The sequence below is a fragment of the Pelophylax lessonae genome (genome assembly GCF_965119305.1).
Source record: "Pelophylax lessonae genome assembly, chromosome: 8".
In the NCBI taxonomy this organism is placed as follows: domain Eukaryota; kingdom Metazoa; phylum Chordata; class Amphibia; order Anura; family Ranidae; genus Pelophylax; species Pelophylax lessonae.
Genome location: NC_138775.1, coordinates 240,577,136 through 240,600,013, shown reverse-complemented (window position 1 = coordinate 240,600,013; position 22,878 = coordinate 240,577,136). Strand labels below are relative to the sequence as shown.

The 22,878-nt window shown below is 44.3% G+C and overlaps 1 protein-coding gene across 1 annotated transcript; it reads left to right on the top strand.

Moving 5' to 3' along the window:
* The first annotated feature begins 238 nt into the window (after window positions 1–238).
* BTF3L4 (basic transcription factor 3 like 4) lies at window positions 239–22,878 on the top strand. The gene is made up of 6 exons (XM_082264752.1): window positions 239–327; window positions 13,669–13,729; window positions 15,928–16,041; window positions 17,325–17,526; window positions 20,654–20,713; window positions 22,690–22,878. The coding sequence occupies exons 2-6, from the start codon at window positions 13,676–13,678 to the stop codon at window positions 22,734–22,736; spliced, it is 477 nt and encodes a 158-aa protein (XP_082120878.1). The 5' UTR covers window positions 239–327; window positions 13,669–13,675; the 3' UTR covers window positions 22,737–22,878.

The following is a 22,878-nucleotide window of genomic DNA, read 5'->3' as shown; positions in this document are numbered from 1 at the left end:
GTGAAGGGAAATCTCCCCTATACCTGACAGAGGTTATAGCCCTCCTTTACTCTGTCCATTATAATAAAACAATAGGTTTTGTCTTTAGTTCTGTGTGAATGTCAATGCACCGGGACACAGAAGTCTGCATAGTCCTGCTTGTTCACAATGATGTGAAAACTTTATTAATGCGTTTAATCCTGGACACAGCTTCTTTTTACAGACACTCCAAGGTAGCGCCACACGCCTGTTGTCAGGCTCCGCCCCCTACGTGCGTCACTACGTGACGTTCCGCCCTTCTGCCATTTTCGCCATCTTGATTACCTCGTGTTGAAGCGGAGCTGCTCGGTGAGGATTTGTATTGTGTCCGGTGTATGGGGGATGGGTGGCAGTGTGGTGTGTCGGGTCTCCGGTGCGGGGTGTAGGGAGGGCGGTCAGTGTCCGGCCTGGTGAGGCCTCAGTGTGTGTTGTCAGTGTCTGGGAGCCGCGGGGCTCTCTGGGTAATCATTTCCAGGCCTCGTCCTCTCTGCAGGATCTTGTGCTTCCCCAATTGCCGGTCCTTTCCCGTGCGGGTCACCGGGGGCCTGATCTCCGGGGCAGGCCGGGGAACAGTACAGTCTGTATATCCCTCACTGGAGGTCAGAATAGAGGGGGAGGTGATCACACCGGGGGAGGGCTGTCTGCACTTCACTACAGCAGGGGAGTCCATGGCAGGGCTCCATAGCCGGGGGGTGGGAGTGTAGGGATCCAGGGGGGAGCGTAGGGATCCAGGATCTGGGGGGGGCATAGGGATCCAGGATCTGGGGGGGGAGCGTAGGGATCCAGGATCTGGGGGGGGAGCGTAGGGATCCAGGATCTGGGGGGGGGAGCGTAGGGATCCAGGATCTGGGGGGGGCGTAGGGATCCAGGATCTGTGGGGGGGGGCATAGGGATCCAGGATCTGGGGGGGGAGCGTAGGGATCCAGGATCTGGGGGGGGGAGCGTAGGGATCCAGGATCTGGGGGGGGGAGCGTAGGGATCCAGGATCTGGGGGGGGGGAGCGTAGGGATCCAGGATCTGGGGGGGGGGAGCGTAGGGATCCAGGATCTGGGGGGGGAGCGTAGGGATCCAGGATCTGGGGGGGGGGAGCGTAGGGATCCAGGATCTGGGGGGGGAGCGTAGGGATCCAGGATCTGGGGGGGGGAGCGTAGGGATCCAGGATCTGGGGGGGGAGTGTAGGGATCCAGGATCTGGGGGGGGGAGCGTAGGGATCCAGGATCTGGGGGGGAGTGTAGGGATCCAGGATCTGGGGGGGGGAGCGTAGGGATCCAGGATCTGGGGGGGGAGTGTAGGGATCCAGGATCTGGGGGGGGAGCTTAGGGATCCAGGATCTGGGGGGGGGGAGCGTAGGGATCCAGGATCTGGGGGGGGAGCGTAGGGATCTGGGGGGGAGTGTAGGGATCCAGGATCTGGGGGGGGGAGCGTAGGGATCTGGGGGTGGGGAGCGTAGGGATCCTGGATCTGGGGGGGTGGGGAGCGCAGGGATCCTGGATCTGGGGAGGGGGAGCGTAGGGATCCTGGATCTGGGGGGGTGGGGAGCGCAGGGATCCTGGATCTGGGGGGGTGGGGAGCGCAGGGATCCTGGATCTGGGGGGGTGGGGAGCGCAGGGATCCTGGATCTGGGGGGGTGGGGAGCGCAGGGTTCCTGGCTCTGGGGGTGGGGAGCGCAGGGTTCCAGGATCTGGGGGGGGTGGGGAGCGTAGGGATCTGGGGGTGGGGAGCGTAGGGATCCTGGATCTGGGGGTGGGGAGTGTAGGGATCCAGGATCTGGGGGTTGGGAGCGTAGGGATCCAGGATCTAGTTGGGATTTGGGACAGCAGTTCTGCCCATGCCATAGAGTGAAGGGGTTGGGATGAGGTACAGTTTTAGATCACCCTCATCAAGCCATGTAGTAAAGGTGTTCAGGGGGGATGATCTGACTTTTTTCAATATAAAAGTCACATAATTGTCATAGGCTGTTGCAGACCACATTCTGAAAATGCTAGTTACTTGGCTGTCTCTAGCTTTAGCACTTTAGGCCCCATTCAAACTTGTGCGACTTTGTTGCCGCGATTTTGACTGGATTTTGATGCGAGTTTGAGTGGGCTTATGTCTTTTCCTCCAAACGCATCAAAATCATGCCAAAAGTAGTGCAGGGACTACTGTGAAGTTGGTGCAACTTCAAGTCGCACAGATATGAATGGGGCTCATTGGAAATAACTGAGAATGACTTGTCATGTGATTTTGCAGTCCCAAATCGCATGACAAGTCACACAAATGTGAAAGGGGCCTAAGTCACTGACCTGGGTTGAGCACTTTGCAAAGGAAGTCTGAGCTCAAATGTTATGTTTTGGTTTATTGATTCAAAGTAATAAAACCACAGAATCGGAATGCCAGCAGTCAAAAGTGGAAAAAGTTGCGGTCAGCAATGGCGGCTCCTCTTATTCCTCTTTATTTTCTGTCAAGTGGAGCTCCGGACAAATTACCTCTATGATTTATTAGTGGATACATGGCTGCATTTATTATCCTTTTATATCGGCTTTCAGTGCACCTTTAGGCTCCATGCACACTAGGGGTAGAAATGCTCATAGTGACTCTTGTTACACAGAGTTTGGGGTTTATGGGTATTTGCCTTTTATAAGTGTTTTTTCCCAAAACATTTCCCTCTGCTCATTTTTTTTTTCTTTGCCCTAAATCTCCTCTCAAAAAATGCAATTCTGAAGGTGTTTTTTTTTTTCCTGCCTCTAAGCGCTTCTCCGAAAACATGCCTGTAAACTCCCTAATGTAGCCGGGCACATCTACAGGCTGAAGGGAAAACCGCCTGTATAAGAAGCATTTTTTATGCCCAGTATGCATGGATCCTTAAAAGGGACTCTAGTGATAAAGGAACGGGACTGTCTTTTGAGACTGCTAGTTATCAGGATGTGCCTGGCTTCAGTATTCTTACATGACAGACCAGGAACAAGCATGCTGTATAAGGGAATGTCAGAAACCTCTGAATTCTGCATCTCCAAGCTTGTCCAGGACAGAGCCTCAAACACACATAGGGATTTACTGGTCTGTATTATTACAGACTGATATCTTCTAAATTTCTAGTGACAGGGTGACATTATCCTTTTGCTGACTGCAATACATGTTTGTGGCAGCAAGACGCCATCCACAGCAGCTTAAAGCAGAGCTCCAACCAATAGAGCACAGGTGTCAAACACAAGGCCCGTGGGCCGAATGCGGCCCCCCAGGCCATTTCATGTGGCCCTCGCACCTCTCCTGCAGCTGCGGCACCCCCCTTGTCTCTGCCCTCACTTTGTCTCTGTAGTCGACAGCAGAGAGGACATAACTCCTTTGCCAGATCCTGCAATCCTCTGTGCAGCTGTAGAAAGGCTCCTCTTTGCCCCCCCCCCCCCCCCCAGGACATGGGGTGCTCTGGACATCTAATCCTACAGATATAACCGGCCCTCTGAGGGCAACCATAATGATAATGCGGCCCGCGATGAAATGGAGTTTGACACCCCTGCAATAGAGGAAGCTCCGCTTGTCTGCCCCCCCTTTGCTGCCACGTTTGGCACCAGGGTGAGCGGGTTCCTAGTTATGATAGGTACACGCTCAAGTTTGCGCCCCTTCTCCCCACAGCCAGCCCATTCAGAGTGGAGAGCACTTCACACATGCGCAGTAGTGAACAGCCTGTAAAGCCGCAAAGCTTTACTGCCGGTTTTCCTTAGTGGAAATGGCAGTGGCAGCGCCCGATCTCCGATTCAGCTGGGTAGCTGCTGACTTTTAATTGTTTCTGAAGGAGCCTGGAGCTCCTCTTTAAAGTTGTGTGCCCACTCACAGCAGATGGACTGGGGTGTCACCGATCGCTTCTCATGTGATCACTGTGAGCCAATCATAGCAGCCTTTTAGGACTCGGTCAGGACAGTCCTGTTGAGCTGCATTGACTGCACAGCCAGGAGGGCGCACCACAACACTGCCTTGGGGTGGGTTGCAGTGCCTTGCAAGTTTTCCCACAATGCATCGGGGTTTAGCTAAAGACACTGTCAGTCACCATTCTTCTGAGATGTATAGAATTGTCATCCTAATATAGCATAAAAAAAAAAAGTAAGCATTGCCTTGTGTTGTAACAATTCAAGGCACTATCCTTACACAGCAGACACCAGCCCACACGCTAAAAGATGCATACACACCCAAACAGCAATTTTCAGGTTTTTTTTTTTTTTCTCCTTCAGAAGCCTTTTTCAAGTGTTCACATGCATATTCATGCTTACACATTTTTTGCTTTAGCCAGCTAAAAGCGCGGGGGGGGGGGGGGGGGCTAGTTCTTACAGGTAACAGTGATTGGAAAAAAAAAGAAAAAGTGCAAAAACTCTCGATTTGCATGTTTTAAGGCGTTCCAGTTAGAGGAAGTAAACCCTCCGCTGCATCTTGTACCTATAGGTAAGCCTATGATAAGACTGACCTATAGGTACTGTAAACATGTACCGTTTAGGAGATATTTACTTTGCATGCAGCCAGTGACATCATTGGCGCATGCGCTCTGAAGGAACGGCCGCTCAGAGCCCTGTACCGCGGGAGGGACGTCATCGCGGCTCCAGCTAGTCAGATGGCTGGATGCCGCAAACCCGGAAGAAGGGCGACCAAACATGTCACCCGTGAGAGAGGTGCGCGGTCGGCACTGTGGGGCTTTGTTCTAAGGTAAGTATTTCATAATGAGCTAGTATGCGATGCATACTAGCTCATTATGTTTGTCTTTCAGGTGTTCGTTTTTTTTTTTTTTAAATTTCTGAGGTTTACAACATCTTTTAAGCCTTTGGGGCCAGAGCAGCCCAATTCCGTCTATGGGGGCCAGATCACGGAGGGTCGTGCTTCAAGCAACAGTTGCCTAAAGCCCCGTACACACGTACCGATCGTCGGCCGTCTTTTGTCCGAGGGCTGTCTTGTCTGTTGAAAACTGCAAAAGACTGCACACGAATTTTGTCGGCCAACAACAGCCGACTGCAGAAGTGATGTCATGTGATGGTTAACTTTCCCTGTGTTTTTTCTTTTCTGAGCATGCCCAGTTTTGCAAATCTGCTGTCTGTCGGCCGAATTCTGTACTGACTGGCGAACAATCGGCCGTTCTGGTGTTGGCCAACAAAAATTTTAATGCTTGCACGATTCTTTTCGGCCGAAAGTGCGCTGTCGGAAGCATCATATGAACAAGCCGAAAATCGGCCGATCGTTCGGCGGCCGAGCATTTTCGGCCGACAATCGGTACGTGTGTACGGGCCTTAAGTGCTTATATGGGGATGCCCACCATTGAGTGTCAAGCTAAAAACCACTCATGAATAGGGCCTTGGTATTTGTGTTCAGGTCATTTACAATATTTGACTTTAGGCTCCTGTTCTCAGCTGAGCAATTTTCTGCTTGCAGCTCTAAAACACTCAACAAGGCAAAACCCATTCATTTCAATGGCCCCTGTTCACATATAAGCGCACAAAAAATTACATGATGTTTTTTGGCAGATTACAAGCATTTTTGGGCCCCATAGGCTTTAAATCACAGGTGTCAAACACAAGGCCCGCGGGCCGAATGCGGCCCCCCAGGCCATTTCATGTGGCCCTCACACCTCTTCTGCAGCTGCGGCACTCCACCTTGTCTCTGTAGTCGACAGCAGAGAGGACAGAACTCCTTTACCAGATCCTGCACTCCTCTGTGCAGCTGTAGAAAGGCTCCTCTTTGCCCCCCCCCCCAGGACATGGGGTGCTCTGGACATCTAATCCTACAGATATAACCGGCCCTTTGAGGGCAACCATAATGCTGATGCGGCCCGCGATAAAATGGAGTTTGACACCCCTGCAATAGAAACACTTGACTTTGTGTCTGTGCATTAATACACAGATTGATACATATTTTCATTATGCTCCATTAACACCTAGGCGATTTGAATCGCAGGAGGAATTGTCGCAATCCTGCCTGCCAATCCAAATCATGGCAAAATGCGGGATGCATTTGCGATGCCATTACTTCTTAATGGCATCCCAGTCACTGTGCGATTTTGCCACAATTGTCGTGTTGCAAATCGCGACGCTGTCGCCCAAAAGATGCTTCTGCTTCTTTTTGAGTGGCAAGCGTTTTGATTTTGTGGCGATTTATCAGACGAAAATCGCACTGTGATTTGGATGCCATTAAGAAGTAATGGCATTGCAAACGCATCCTGCGTTTTGTCGCAGTTTGGAATCGTGGCGGTTCTGTCCACTAATCAGATCGCCTAGGTGTGAATGGAGCCTAAAGCTATGTTTATTTTCAGTAAAAAGTGGAAAATGTGTCACATGGTCACAAATAGATACGTTTTCTTGTGTGAAGCTTTGTGAATAGTAGAAATGCACAGGATATTAGAGGAGTAGATTGAGGATTTGTTTTCTAGCAGCTCTTTTACGGTTGTACTGACCAGCTGATGACCCTCTCTGTTGGAAAATGCTGATGAGGTGCTTCTATTTTTATCTGCACTCCATGAAATACTACAATGGACGGAGTACTATAAAGAAGAGGGAACACATTATTGGTTTGCTTCCAGCATTGTAAAAAAAAAAAAAGGGTATATTTAAACACCGGTCCATCCAGATTAACCGCCTTCTGCAGTTATATAATTTTTATATGTGTGAGAACATTCACAGTCGTCTGCTGCATAAACATAGCTTTAGCTAATAAGGAAAGACTTCCTAATACCTTTTTGGTGCGGTTTTCACGTGTTCCCAGAGCCCCACACGGCTGTGCGGAATTTGAAGTGTGACAACCCCCACCTGGTGTCACGATGGGTGGGGGAGAGGGTTGCTGGAGCATGTTACACCCTAAAATGGGTGTAACATTCGTTATCCAAAAGATGCACTTAGCCTTTAACCACTTATGCTCCGAAAGATTTTACCCCTTTCATAACCAGGTCATTTTTTGTTATTAAGCACTGCGCTACTTTACTGGAATTTGAGTTGTCATGCAGCGCTGTATCAAAACAAAATTTATATAATTTTTTTCACATATCTTTCTTTTGGTGGTATTTAATCACCACTGGGTTTTTTAATTATAATTAAAAAATTATAACGAAAAAGACTGAAAATTCTTGAAACAAAATATTTTTTTACTATAAAACATCAAATACAAAAATAAAGTGTCTAGTCAGTCAGTGATGCTTGTTATAATCACTGTGGAACCTACGGGGTTAATCCTCGGCTTTGTGTAAAAAGGCTGTTTAATCCTGACTTCTTTAATGCCCCCCTCTTTACTGTCCCAAATCCATCTCTTGACAGTGCAGAGTCTTGGAGGCACTCTACACATGCTCAGTTTGGTGTGTGTTGCTGGAAAGCATGTGATCAGTACAGGACCAATCAGCACTGTCCAGACAGGGGGTCAGGAGTCATGCAGCCTTAGAGTCAGAGGAGAATGAAAACTCCTCCTATAAGGTTTAAAGTCATTGTAAAGTCCCTTTTCTTTTTTTTTTGTAACAAACATGTTACACTTACCTGCTTTGTGGAATGGTTTTGCATAGAGCAGCCCTTCATCTCTTTTGGGGTCCCCTGCCAGCGCTCCTGGCTCCTCCCCCTGCCGAGTGCCAACATAGCAAGTTGGTTTGATCGTGAGCCGGAATCTGTGTTCATTGACACACACACAGTGCGGCTTAACTCCACCCACCACTCTCTCCTCACAGGCTGTGATTGACAGCTGCAGGAGCCAATGGTTTCCACCAGGGTGGATTTTATTTAAATAATAATTGTTAAAGAGCAACTGTCATCGCTGACCCGCTGCAGACTCACCAACAGGCCCATTCACTGAACACCAGGGATTCTCTAGGTCAGTGGTCTCCAAACTGCGGCCCTTTGTTTGCCTCTATCCTGCCCTTGGGGCGCCATTCGTCCCGCTGGCACCAAGGATGGGGGCGCCATTCGTCCCGCTGGCACCAAGGATGGGGGCGCCATTCGTCCCGCTGGCACCAAGGATGGGGGCGCCATTCGTCCCGCTGGCACCAAGGATGGGGGCGCCATTCGTCCCGCTGGCACCAAGGATGGGGGCGCCATTCGTCCCGCTGGCACCAAGGACGGGGGCGCCATTCGTCCCGCTGGCACCAAGGACGGGGCACTGTGTTTACTCCTACTGGGACATTTTCTACTCGCACTGGCTACAGTCTGGCCCCCCTAAAGCCTGGCGGATAGTAAAGTGGCCCTTTGTTTAAAAAGTTTGGAGCCCCCTGTTTTAGGTAATGAAGACTGGAAATTGAAAACAACCCCCGGGTCAGCAGACTCCTTTCATATTTTTGCCTCTCTCAAGTTCCATTAGTCACTTGCCGACTGCCCCACGCAGATTTACTGCAGCAGGGCGGCTCGGCTGCGCATAATCGCGTAGATCTATGATTAGAGACAGCGGAAGGCAGACCATGGGAGGGGAGACTCGATCGCCGCCGGCCTCTTGCAATCTTCGGAAAAACTGACAGGAGAGCCGTTTGGAATGTAAACAATATAAGACAGCTCTCCTGTCAGAGAGAAAGAAATCACAGATCTCTCTCTTCCTCTGTTCAATCCATCCCCCCACAGATAGTAAGCACATATAGGGAACACATTTAACCCCTTGATCAACCCTGTGTTAACCCCTTCCCTGCCAGTGTCATTTATACAGTAACTGTGCATAATATTTAGCACTGATCACTGTATTAATGTCACTGGTCCCCCAAAAAGTGTCAGATTTGCCTGCCGCAATGTCGCAGTTCCGATAAAAACCGCTGATCGCCGCCATTACTAATAAAAAAAAAAGTCCAAAAATCTATCCCGTAGTCTGTAAACACTATAACTTTTGTGCAAACAAATTATTATATGCTTTTTGGGATTTTTTTTTACCAAAAATATATGTAGCAGAATACAAATTGGCCTGATAAAAAAAATTTTAATTTTTTTATTGGGAATGTTTTATAGCAGAAAGTAGAAAATATTGGTATTTTTTGTTTTCAAAATTGACGCTCTATTTTTGTTAGTGCAAAAATTAAAAACTGCACAGGCGATCAAATACCACCAAAAGAGAGCTCTATTTGTGGGGAAAAAAACAACAATTGTATCTGGGTACAGCGTCGCACGACTGTGCAATTGTCAGTTAAATTAACGCATTGCCGAATCGCAAAAATGGCCTGGTCATTAAGGGGGTAAAACCCTCCCGGGCTGAAGTGGTTAAGGTAGGAATCCGGGCATGGATAAAACTAGTGGTGCACCGAAATTTCGGCAACCGAAATTTTCGGCCGAAAATGGGCTTATTCCATTTTGGCCGAAAATGGGTTAAAGATGCCGATATCAATGATGGCCGCCGCGGGCACAGGTTTCAAAAGACCCACCTCCCGGTGATGTCACTACTACTACTACTACGATGTGCATGAATGAACTAACACACCGGGCGAGCGGCCGCTAATAGCTATAACTAAGTGAGCCCTTCACTTCCCTATCACGCGGGTATCTCCACTGACAGGGAAGTGAAGGGCTCACTTAGTTATAGCTATTAGCAGCCGCTCCCCACGCCCGCCTTTCCAGTGTGTTAGTTCATTCATGCACATCGTAGTAGTAGTGACATCACCGGGAGGCGGGCCGCTGGCCAGTGGCAGGACTTTTGAAAGGAAGGACACAGGAGGAGCTTAGAGTTTGCCTGTCGCATGGAGGTGCCGACAAGAAAGGAGATTGCATCATTGGGGTGAGGAGGGGTGCGGGGGGGGGGGCTGAGGCAAGGTTACCAATGGTATTTGTATTATGCAGCATGAGGGTTTTAAAGTATTGCCACTGCTGGTCACTGATGCATTAGTGACCGACCAGTTGCAGTTACTTAAACCCCTTTGTGCTGCATTAGTGCAACCAGTATCAGTGCACCCAGTGTTAATTAACACGGATCCTGGTTGCACTAATGCAGCACAAAGGGGTGGGTTAACTGCCACTGGTCGGTCACTAATGCATCAATGACCAGCAGTGGCAATACTTTAACCCCCTCATGCTGCATAATACAAATACCATGGATAATTAAATTACCACTTGCCAACCCGTCACAGTACATATACTGCGACAGGGTGGCAGCTACAGTTGTACGTCGCTGCCTGTTTCTGGCGTATGCCCCTCTTCTATCTATTTTAAAATCATTTGGGGGAAAAAAGTCGTTTTCGGCCAAGGGCATCCTGCATTTTCGGTTTCGGCCCAGAATTTTCATTTCAGTGCATACCTAGATAAAACAAATAAAATGATGCCACCTTCCTAGCAGAATGTCTTTTTTTTTTTTTTTTTTTTTTTTTTTTTTTTAGGGGACAATTTAAAACTGATTACGGCACTCCACGGTTCCGTGACTGCCAGCGATCCATTCCTTCCTCCCTCAGTGCTGCAATGTAGGGGATCGCTTTTGCGTCGTCATGTGCAAAGCAAGACGGGCAGAGGCCTTGGGGGAAATTGGTTTTTGCAACCTGAACCAGCATATATTCTGTTTTCAATTGTCAATAGAAAAACTTGTGTATTCTTCATAGCTGAGAGGGGGCGCGGTTTTAGTTTTTATATCCTTGGACTGAGTTAGGCTTTAGATTTCCCTCTATTTTCCCCAAAATTAGCTTTGTAGGATGTAACTTTTGTTTGCTAGCATTAACTTTTGAGTCCCGTGTAGTTGGAGTTAATGGGGAATAACTGTGGAATGTTTTACAGTATCCAGGCCCCTCCGCCCAGTATGTTTGGCAGAGAAAAACTGTTTTAGCCCAGATAATGGTTCTTGTGTCTGACAGGCAAGTCTGTTGCCTTGGTTAACTTGTCTGTTCATTATTTTAGTTATTAAATATGCACAAAAAATGACAGTTTTAAACTGGTCACCGATGTGCAACCCGGTCAGCAGCAACCGGGTCACGCTTGCTGGCCAGACTGGGGAGACCATACGGATTTAGAAAAAACAGTCCGTCACCCAGTCTGACAGTTGATTGTAGTTCTCACAGGAACAGAAAATAAAAGAAGCAAAAGAATTCCATTTAAAAAGGAAAAAAAGACCAGAGATCCCAGCAAGGAACTAGGTCCTTACTCCAGACTAGGCAGAAAAAAACAAGACCTATAGCAGGAAGTGGGAGTATACCCCCTGGGACTGCCCTATAGGAGTAGTCAAACTTTTTTCTGCCTAGTGTCCTACTTCTGTAGGGGGCAGTATAAACCCAAGGGTCAAGAAGAATGGGGATTTAGTCCCACCATATGGCCATATCGTGCTCAAGCCCACCACTACGTCAAAGTACCCCATTATCAGTGGGTCCTACACTATCCATAAAAAGAAGGATGAATCCAGCCTCTCTAAACCATTGGAGATACTTACTCCTTACTGGGAGAGATGTGCAACTGCACTATAAGGGACTCCTCCTATATCTGCTTACTAGTGGACACTGATAGAGTAAACTAAGCATGCAGTAACTATCCTATTGGATAGTTACTGCATGTGCCCAAAGAATGAGGTCAGCTGACTACAATGAACGTAAAAGGAGAGAAAATCATTTAAAAAAATGTAAATCGCCCCCCTGTGCTGTGTTAAACGCATACGTATGTCACACCCACATATGTAAATGTTTTTCGCGCACCACACATGTGAGGTACCGCTGTGAACGTCAGAGGGAGAGCAAGAATTCTATTCCTAGGCCTCCTCTGTAGCGCTAAACTGGTAACTTGTAGAAATGTCTAAAGTGTCACCTATGGAGATTTTAAAGCGGAGTACCCCCCGCTTTTTTTCTTGTGCAAGTATACAGTGAGACCCAACTTTAGTCAGAAAATTAAGTCCTGCTAGATCATTTCAGGCTGGCCCCTTTTGCAGGTATAGTTATAAAACAATAATAATTATAGGCCCTTTTTTTTGTTATAGTATAAATAATATCCAGGCATACCGTCTCACTCTGCTCTGCACATGCTCAGTTGCTCTCTATTTTTTGGCATTGTGCTGAAAATCAGAGTCACTAGAGGCCGACCTACTAATAGCCTAAAGATTTACTGCTGCTCAGGGGCTCTGGGCTTCAGCAAAATAACAGCCTTTGACAAAAAGAAACAGGAGCAATGCTGGAAGTAATTTACAGCGCACACTCCTTTTCATTGCATAATTATTAATGTGAAATGTATGTTCCTTGCTAAAGAACATTATTTTTTTAACAAGTTACGGGTAAAGTTCTGCTTTGATCACAACATCTGTGTGAACCTTCCTGGTGTGACTTAGACAACTACACTACAAAACAGCAACAGAGAGATGATTTTTTTCAGAGGTTTTTTATTCATAAATCCGTCTAGTTTACCTCCTGCAGAACAGAGCGTTCGTGAAAAGCTGTGTAGAATTTTAGGTCCTGTTAGGGATTTTAACCACTTTACCACCGGAGGATTTTGCTGTCTTACGTCCAGGCCACTTTTTGCGATTCGGCGCTGTGCGACTTTAACTGACAATTGCGCGGTTGTGCGACGCCGTACCCAAACGAGATTTACGTCCTTTTTTTTCCCACAAACAGAGCTTTCTTTTGGTGGTATTTGATCACCTGTGCGATTTTTTTTTTTTTTTTTTTACTTTTTGCGCTATAAACAAAAAAGAGCGTAAATTCTGAAAAAATAACAATATTTTTCACATTTTTTTATATGAAATTCCCCCCCAAAAAAATGTAAAAATCAACATTTTTTTTTAAATTTTTGGCCAATTTGTTTTCTGCTACCTATGTTTGGTAAAAAAAAATCACAATAAGCGTATTTTGATTGGTTTGCGCAACAGTTATTGCGTTTACTAACTAAGGGAAAGATTTCTGTCATTTTTGGTTTTTATTTTTTTTTTTTTGCGGGACTGCGACATTGCGGTGGACAGATCGGACCTTTGACATTTTTGACACTTTTGGGGGTACCAGTGACATTTCTACAGTAATCAGTGCTATAAATATGCACGGTTACTGTAAAAATAACACTGGCAGGGAAGGGGTTAACTTGGAGAGGGAGGGGTTAATGTATGCCTGGTGCTTACTGACGTGTGTGGGGGGAGGTGACTGAGTGACACAGAGACAGATCGCATGTTCAGCTATGCTGAACCCTGCCTGTCACTTAGGAGATCCGCCCGCTCTGTTTACACAAGTGGGCGGATCTCCACACTCGATTCCCCGATGATCGGGGAAGAGCAGCGGCGATCGCCGTGGCTCATCCCCTGGCCCGACTCACGCTGTGACTGAATACAGCGGGAGTGAGCGCCGCCCACAAGGGGAGGAGTCCAGCGACATAGTCTACGTCGCTGGACGGGAACAAGCCACTGTGCCGCACAGTGAGCGAAGGTAAAGGGGTTAAAGGATAAGTTCACCTTTGGTAACATGTTAGATACAGATTTTGTGCATTGGGAAGGAACCAACTTGAATAGGAAACTACAAGCAAATGGCGCAAAAATGTTTTGTGGACTGCTTCTGATGTGAACAAGGCTTAGAGTGGATTTTTCCTTTTTAAAGGATTGAATTTTGATGAAAAATGTGGGATTAGGAAGTCGATTGAAAACAAACCTCTATTTTATTAGCTTTTTGTACACAAGAAGGCTTATTCCAAAATGGGATGCAATATTACATCCAGTCCTTTTAGAACCTGTTTTACTTGGCTGCCAACTTTGATTTCTTTTCTACAGTCTCTATCAGGAGAAATGTTTTATATATATTTTTTTTGTTTTTGTTTTTAGGTCCATTATGAATCAGGAGAAACTAGCAAAACTTCAGGCTCAGGTCCGAATAGGTGGTAAGGTTAGTACTTTGTGTGCTTGACCCTATAATTCTTTGGTTTGTCCATTAGACTTTACATCAAAATATTATTTGTGTTGTGAGGAAGTATTAGAACCTTTTATGTTTTTATCTGTTTTGGAGAGATTTTCAATTATTCCTTTTACCTATAGATAGGGGCATTCAAACTGGATTTTGATTGTAGGTTTACACCCCTTTCACACTTGTGTGACTTGTAATGCCACTTTGGACATCAGAGTTGCATGACGAGTTGTACCCCATGCTTTCCAATGATAACCATTCATATATGTGGGACTTAAAGTTGTGCATGCACTTCTTTAGTCTGACTTTCATGCAACTTGAGGGCTTCAATGTTAAACCTCAAAGGGTGCATGAAAGTCTTTCCTAAATTTTTTACATGCAACAATGGGCAAATAGTGGGTCCGACTTTGCAGAGGGACAAGAAGTCACATCTAAGTCGCACCCATCTAATGTTGCACTTTAAAGTCGCGCAAGTGTAAATGGAGCCAATAGGCCAAGGCCTTCACTGATATTGTGAGAAGAGGGTGACGCACACACATGATCTCCAAAATATAGCCGATTCTCTATTAAAATAGGAACTAATTGTAGAGACTTAAAGGGGTTTTTAAAGGCAGAAGTTTTTTTTTTTATATTAATGCATTCTGTGCATTAAGATAAAAAAAAAAATAAAACGCATGTGTGCAGCCCCCTTAATACTCACCTGAGCCCCATCTCAATCCAGCAATGTTGCACAAGAGCCTCCACTGTCCAGGACTCTCCCTCCTGATTGAGACACAGCAGCAGGCACCATTGGCTCTGGCTGGTGTCAGTCAGTGAGCCAATGAGAGAGGGGACGGGGCCGAGCGGTGGCTCTGTGTCTAAATGGACGCACAGAGCAGCAGCTCAGATCGGGTGCCCTCAGGAGGCTGTCAGAAAGGGACCCAAGAAGAGGAGGATCTGGGCTGTTCTGTGCAAAACCAACGGCACAGAGCAGGTAAGTATAACACGTTTGTTATTTTTAAACAATAAAACAAGACTTGAATATCACTTTGAGCCCCGGTTCACACTTATGCGATGCGGGAAGGCTGCAAATTCGCAGCCTGTTCCCGCATCGCAAACGCACCCCTGGCAGTTCACACTGCCATATGCGATACGCTGGGGGTGTCAATGTAATCTTAACGACACCCCCAGTTTGATCGCATATCGCAGTGCGATCTTGCAGTTCGCACAGGATCGGATCGAACAAGTGTGAACCGCTGTGCGATCCGATCCTGATGCGGCTGCAAAAAAGGGTCCTGTGCGTCTTTGGTGCAGTGCGAATTTAGCCATACAAAGTGTATGGCTAAACTCGCACCGCACAGCCGATTGCATGTAATGAAGGAGCAGTGCGCTCCGACATTACTTGCGATCGCCGCAGCCGCATCAGTGTGAACCGGCACTGAAGCCTATCAGCCTGTCAGCACTGTATGTAGCATCAGTATACAGCTCTGTGTTACGGCAGCCTGATGGGAACTTCCTGTCCTGTTCCCAAAACAAAATTGATTTGAGCTGAGCGCTGCTCAGCCAGTCATAGGAAGCTTTTTACTTTCTGGATGAATACAAAGCTTTCTCTTAATTGGCTCAGGCGGCCATATGATGTTCTCATCTCCACCTCAGCCAATTAGAGGAAGCTGTGTATTCAGAAATTACAAAGCTTCCTGTGAATGGCTGAGCAGCATTCAGTCTGACTTTTTTTGTTCCAGGAGCAGGACAGGAACTATTCGTATGTAGGTATACATACAGTTTACACAGTATGGACAGCTGCTGTATCAGTTAGAATAGTTTATTTGGACCAGCTTGGCTCTATGGTTCCTTCTGCTGGACCCTATGTCAGTACAGAACACAATAGTAAGCTAGAGGTCAGGAAGGAACCACACTGTGCTGCGGGGGGATACAGGGATCAAATACTCCCAAGTGTTGAATGCAAAGGATCTTGAGGTAGAGTAGCTCTTGAACAGAGCAAAGATCCAAGGAACAAAAGTAGTACAGAGTTTCCCCTTTTACAGATCCGTTCCTTGTTACAGATTTTTAACCAGTCTTTCGTCCATATTTTCTGCCTGTCTTTTAAACTATATATTGAAACTTGAGATGCCCTTTAATGTTGTTTCTGTACTGCGTTTTTGCATTTGTCAAATGATCCCTGCTGTTTTTGCTTTTCTTAGGGAACAGCCCGCAGAAAGAAGAAGGTTGTACACAGAACGGCAACAGCAGATGACAAGAAACTTCAGAGTTCTCTCAAGAAACTGGCAGTAAATAATATTGCTGGAATTGAAGAGGTAATGCCATTTGGGATCAAGTGAAAGTCAGCTTCTGTTCTGCCCGTTCAACAAATATTTCATGCTATTTTTATCCCAGGCAAAAGTATTTTTCTCTGGTATGGTGGCTACAGTTTTCATAGGCGAATAATATATATATTTTTTCAAATACATGACTTAAAAAGACAAAATAGCCATAAAATAGTGCATGAACTGATAACAGTGCTTGATCCCCTGTGCTTCTTCTATGTGCAAAGAAAAAAAATCTATAATAAAGTCTTGTGCTGCCGCTATGTACCTATATGTATTCCCACATATACTTATCTAAAAATGGTAGAGCGCTACCCCTTTCGTGAATATAAAGTGAGAATCGTAACCTAAAACTATATATTACCACTAGTGAATAATATTAGGCATAAACAGTATTATGTAATCAAATAAAATATCAATTGTGATCAAAATAAAATACACTACTCACTAATCATAATAGAGCTATGTGGCGGGGCCTAGTGACGTCATTACGCACATACGGGAAGTCTGTGCCCTAGATGTTTGGATCCAAGGTTTACCACATCCTATTGATCTTTTAAGGGGCTGCACACCCCTAATGTGCCAAGTCCATTGCCTAGGCGCAGGGGAAGTGCAGAGAGAAATGTGAGTTTTAATTTTTAAGCTTTTATTAAAGTTTTATATACGATTCAGCACTATGTCAGTCTTCTGACTTTATTTTTATTTTTGATAATTGCTGTGTATATTTTTGATAACTGCTGTGTATCTGTACTGTACTGGAAATAATATATCAGGAATCGGATCTCTTTGATCTATTAGTGGATTTGTATATCCCTTAAAGGGGAAGGCTCGGAGTGACCTGTGGCAGGTCAGTGCTGGAGGTGAGCGCATAGTTTGGAAGCTGAAGGGGCACCTGCAGTGATTTATGCAAATCTACATTAACTTCACGGAAGATTGCATCTATACATGTTGGACTTCAATCACTAGTATATATTATATTTGCTACTACATAGTCTTATCACTGATTGGTGTGTTCATGCCTATATGGTAGCCCTGTTATGATTAGTGGGTAGTGTATTTTATTTTGATCACAATTAATATTTTTTTTTTGATTACACAATACTGTTCGATTATGTCTAATATTATTCACTAATGATAATACATTGTTTTATGTTACGATTTTCACTTTATATCCACTAAAGGGGTAGCGCTGTACCATTTTTATTTTACAGTGCATGAACGGAGTTGGATTAAAGGGAAGCTATAGTTGTATAACTGATTTTGTTTTTTGGCAGGTAAATATGATTAAAGACGATGGCACGGTTATCCATTTTAACAATCCCAAGGTCCAAGCCTCCCTCTCCGCCAACACATTTGCCATTACCGGCCATGCAGAATCCAAGCAGATCACAGAAATGCTCCCAGGGATCCTAAGTCAGCTGGGTGCTGACAGCCTCACAAGTCTCCGCAAGCTAGCTGAACAGTTCCCTCGGCAGGGTAAGGGACCTTCTTTGTCACCCATTCAGTCATTTATTAACTGGGCTGTGCTGCCATATCCTTTTAAAAGTATAAAAATAAACCTTTGGTAACACTTTAGAGTAGGAAATAGTTGTTATAACCCATGTCAAGTATTTTTTTTCTGCCTGTCTCATTAAGAAGATTTCATTCAGTGCCTGTTTTAGAGAGCGTGCCTGAAATGAAAAGAAATCTCTCCAAATTTAGGAGGATCCTTTCCTAGCTGTAGTCTTTAGAGCAAGTGTCCTTTTTAAAAGGTTTCCAAACAAATCCTGTTGAGGTTGCAAAATATTAAATTTGAACAGTAGTTACCAGACCAAGTAAAAGCATTTGAATCCGGATGCTTACCTCAATAAAACACTGACTGGGATTTGGATACCCTTTGAAGAAGTAAAAATCTCTAAACCGAGCACATTACATTTTACATCTCAATACGTCTAAAATGCTGTTTGGGTGCACGTGCCTATTTCTCATGAAGAGCATTGGGTGTCGGTGGAATTTCTGTATGTTTCATCCTAAAATTGCAGCCTGACACAGAAGGAATGCCACCTATCGTTATTGTGCGTGCTAACATATATGGCTTAATATTTAGCTATATAGTGGAACTTCACTCTCCCAATCAAAATTGACTATGCTAGCATTAGTAAAAAGGCGATTCATACCCCTTGAAATTTTCTACATTTTGTCACGTTACAATCAAAAACATAAATGCATTTTATTGGGGTTTTATGTGGTAGGCCAACACAAAGTGGCACATAATTGTGAAGTGGAAGAAAAATGATAAATGGTTTTCAAAATATTTTACAAATATCTGAAAAGTGTGGCGTGCATTTGTATTCACCCCCCTTTACTCTGATACCGCTAACTAAAAATCTAGTTGAACCAATTGCCTTCAGAAGTCACCTAATTAGTAAATAGAGTCCACCTGTGTGTACGTGAATCTCAGTATAAATGCAGCTGTCCTGTGAAGCCCTCAGAGGTTTGTTAGAGAACCTTAGTGAATAAACAGCGTCATGAAGGCCAATGAACACACCAGACAGGTCAGGGATAAAATTGTGGAGAAGTTTAAAGCAGGGATAGGTTATAAAATAATATCCCAAACTTTGAACATCTCACGGAGCACTGTTCAATCCATCATCCAAAAATGGAAAGAGTATGGCACAACTTCAAACCTACCAAGACATGGCCGTCCACCTAAATTGATAGGCCGGGCAAGGAGAGCATTAATCAGAGAAGCAGTCAAGAGGCCCATGGTAACTCTGGAGGAGCTGCAGAGATCCACAGCTCAGGTGGGAGAATCTGTCCACAGGACAACTATTAGTCATATACTCCACAAATCTGGCCTTTATGGGAGAGTGGCAAGAAGAAAGCCTGTATTAAAAGAAAGCCATGCAGTTTGACACAGCAAACATGTGGAAGAAGGTGCTCTGGTCAGATGAGACCAAAAGTAAACTTTTTGGCTTAAAAGCAAAACGCTGTGTGACAGAAAACGAACACTGCACATCACCCTGAATACACCATCCCCACCCTGAAGCATGGTGCTGGCAGCATGCTGTGGGGATGCTTTTCTTCAGCAGGGACAGGGAAGCTGGTCAGAGTTGATGGGAAGATGGATGGAGCCAAATACAGGAAAATCTTAGAAGAAAACCTCTTAGTCTGCAAAAGACTTGAGACTGGGGTGGAGGTTTACCTTCTAGCAGGACAACAATCCTAAACATGTTACAACTATGGCTGTATGACAAAATGTGGAAAATTCAAGCGGTATGAATACTTTTTCAAGGCACTGTAGATAGGAAAGTATCGTATTACTTTTTTTTACATTTCTTCAGCAACTTCCTGGTTTCTTTCCTTGACAATGTGATGTCCTATATCCCAGGAGTCTTTAGGAGGGAAGGAGAAGAGGAGGGGTTTTCTTAGCTAAGCACACCCTCGTGCCTACATGCTGGAGCTAGGGGCAGATAGATTAGGGAGTAAATGCTACATGAATCATCTGCCCATACTCAGAAATGCTAGGGTTTTCAAAGTGACTTCTCAATCTCAACAAAATAAAGCGTGGAGACATGAATGGATGGGGGAGTTTGCTTTGATTATTAAAAAATGAATTGCATAGTGTTTTTGGTTTGTAATGCTCAGATGCAGTGAAGATCATATTTAGGGTCGTGTAGTTCATATGGCAGTATCTCCAGGCTCAACAAGTTAAGACAAGACCTATACTAATTATTATTGTTATACAGCATATTTTTAGCGCCAACAGTTTGCACAGCATTTTACAACGTGAGGGCAGACAGTACAGTTACGAAACAATTCAATACACGAGGAATCGGGGGGCCTTGCTTGTTAGAGTTTGCAATCTAAAAGCTAATAGGGAGACAAATGTATATAGATCTTCCATACATAAGCAGTGAAAATGTTATCTGAGTAATCAGGTTCTTGAATAAGTGGAGTCTTGATTAGTTCTATTTAACCACTTGCTGTACTTGTACTGCGGCAGGTCAGCTCTGTCCCACAAAATTACGTACCTGTATGTAGTGGGGGCGCACGCGTGCCGATTGGCTACAGGCTCGATTTGTGGGGAAAAAAAGGACATCAATTTTATTTTGGTACAGCGTCGCACGACCGCACAATTGTCAGTTAAAGTAATGCAGTACCGTATTGCAAAAAATGGCCTGATCAATAAGGGGATAAAACCTTTCTGTCCAGTAATAGTTAAAGCTTGGCATGCTCAATATTTTATTTTGTTATTAAGATGCTGGAGAATGAATCAGCCACCAGCTTATGCTATCTCATTGCGTTGGATTTATATCTCTTTTTATACTACAGAGAATGCAGCTCCTTTGCTGTAGCCATAAGGGATAGTTTGGTGACTTGCCGGTTGTTGGTGGTTTAAAAATAGTAAACAGCTGCAATGTACACCCGTGCTTGCCACTAAAACCATATGCTGCTATAAATGTGTTCTAACTAGGTTAGGGACAGCTGTCTACAATCTCCATGTTTCAAATTTGTCATTACGTTTCCTGTCACCAGTTGGTTTTCTAATTTTTCCAGTTTTATTTCAACTGTTGGTTACTAGGTGGCAATATAACAATCTTCCTGTGTGCTTATGTTTTAGTATTGGATAGTAAGGCACCTAAACCAGAGGACATAGAAGAGGAAGATGATGACGTTCCTGGTAAGTACTTTGTGAAGCCTGTAAACTCCAATATTCCATCATTGTGTTGCTCCTCGCCTCTTTTCCTGTCTGTCTCCAATGTTTTCATTAACATTCCAGTGTGGAATTCCAAGGAGAGCTAGCAGGTGTGGCAGAAATAGTCCTAGATTGTTCTTGTGTACATTGAGGGCTGCTGAAATAGTAAAGCGTTTATGTATATGCAATGTATTAACGGTAACAAAACAAAAATTGCAATTCATATGCTTTAGAGGCAGAAATTCTGTGAGCTTACAAGGTTTTTGCATTACCATGGGGGATTCCTGCCTTTCCACCGCACTCTGTCGAACTACAGTGGGATCCTCTTATTTGCTTGGAAAAATGAATGTTAGAAAAAAAGTGTTATGTAGTCAATAAATATTTTTTAACTACACCTAGTTCAGCTACCTAAATTCTGCCCTAATATTATCATTCCTTAGTCCTCTTTATAGCAGAAAGCAGACTCTTAAGCTGTACAGGGCATTCTAATTATGTTTTCATGAAAAGTTGATGGCTGGGCTGACCTTGCTCGATAGAGGGTCTGTGGGTGGGTGGGTGGGTGGTAGGTGAAAGAGGGCCACTTGGGGGAAATTAACTCCCAATCAATCTGGCCCGACTGGATGAAAAAAGGCAGCGGACCTTTGTTAAGGGGTCTGGGCTGCTACCTTAAGATACGGCCTAGTGGTCATTTCCAGAGTTTCTAGTGGTAGTCGGTTAAAGGAGCGCCCAAAATCAGCAATAAAAATCCCACTTAGAATAATAGATTATTTTTTGTTTTGTTTTGTCTTGTTCTGCTTTTGGTTTTATGGTTTGTTTTGGGCTAAATGAGGGATAAAATAGGTGAAGGCATCATCAGGTTTTTTTTTGGGGATAATAAGATGTGACTACAATGTTATGGAATTATATTATTGTCAATATATGTTTATCAATGATGCCTTTAATAAAAAAGATTAAAATTTGAAAAAAAAAAAAGAATAAAAGATCGTCGTTTTATTGGTAGCAGAACATGTTAAAGTTAACATGTTAAAGTCAAAGCGTTTCCAATAGCCCCTTCATAGTAACTTGCATATACAACATGATATGCATGTATTAAAATATTGATAAAAATCTGACAATTGCATAAAAAATCCAGCAAATGCATGGAGAAAGGAGAATGCAATAAGAGGCAAACAATTTTTTAAAAAAGACTGGGAAAAGCTAGTTTTTCCAGCAGGAGAGCGGAGCGAAGTGTCTGCTCGCTTCACTGGTCAGCCAGCATCCCTCACTACTGTCCCCTTTTCCAGCACATTCTTCTCTGATTTTACAGTCAATCCCCCCTTTTTCTGGTTCCACCCCCCCCCCCTACACCTCTCCTCCCGATCACTAGCCACAGGATTCGCCACAATAAAAATAAACTTTTTAAACTTTTTTTTTTTTATTGTTTGCCTCTTATTGTATTCTTCTTTCTCCATGCATTTGTCGGATTTTTTTTATGCAATTGTCGGATTTTTATAGACATTCTATCAATATTTTAGTACATGCATATGTTGTACATTCAAGTTATATATTTTTTTGTATGTATTTTAATTTTGTCTCCCCAATAGCCCTGAAGAAGGGGCTTTAACATGTTCTGCTACCAATAAAACGACAATCTTTTGATCTAAGTGGGATTCTTATTGCAGATTTTGGGCGCTCCTTTAACCGACTACCACTAGTATTATGTTTTCAGTCAGTGGAAGGGGAATCGCAGAAGTTGCCAAAATGCAAATGTGTTTTTTTTTTTTTAAGGTTAACACAATTCACATATACAAGATTTTGACTGCTCTTTGGATGGAGTCTTTATTTTATTTATTTCAAAAAGCTGCATATTGCAGGTTACGCCAAGTTTATAGTATTTTATTTGATAGGATTGGGTTTAATTGTTTACACTTTTCAGGTGTATAGTGGCTCTTCTAATTTATTTTTTAATTTTCTATTTCCAGAACTTGTAGAGAATTTTGATGAAGCATCGAAGAACGAAGCAAATTGAGAAATGTAAATCCTTGGAAGTTGACATGGACTTGATTTTAACAAAAAGCGAAAAAAAAATCAGCTGTGTGGTTCCAAAGTTTTACCATGGAACATCATGTGTTAATAGTTCCATAATATAAATATTTTGTATTTTAACAGTG

What these genes read in the sequence shown, in the direction of transcription:
- BTF3L4 (XM_082264752.1), top strand. Translation starts at nt 13,676, where the DNA reads ATGAATCAGGAGAAACTAGCAAAACTTCAGGCTCAGGTCCGAATAGGT. An exon ending in AGGTCCGAATAGGTGGTAAG is followed by an intron (nt 13,730 to 15,927) that starts GTTAGTACTTTG and finishes TGCTTTTCTTAG; the next exon opens with GGAACAGCCCGCAGAAAGAA. An exon ending in ATATTGCTGGAATTGAAGAG is followed by an intron (nt 16,042 to 17,324) that starts GTAATGCCATTT and finishes GTTTTTTGGCAG; the next exon opens with GTAAATATGATTAAAGACGA.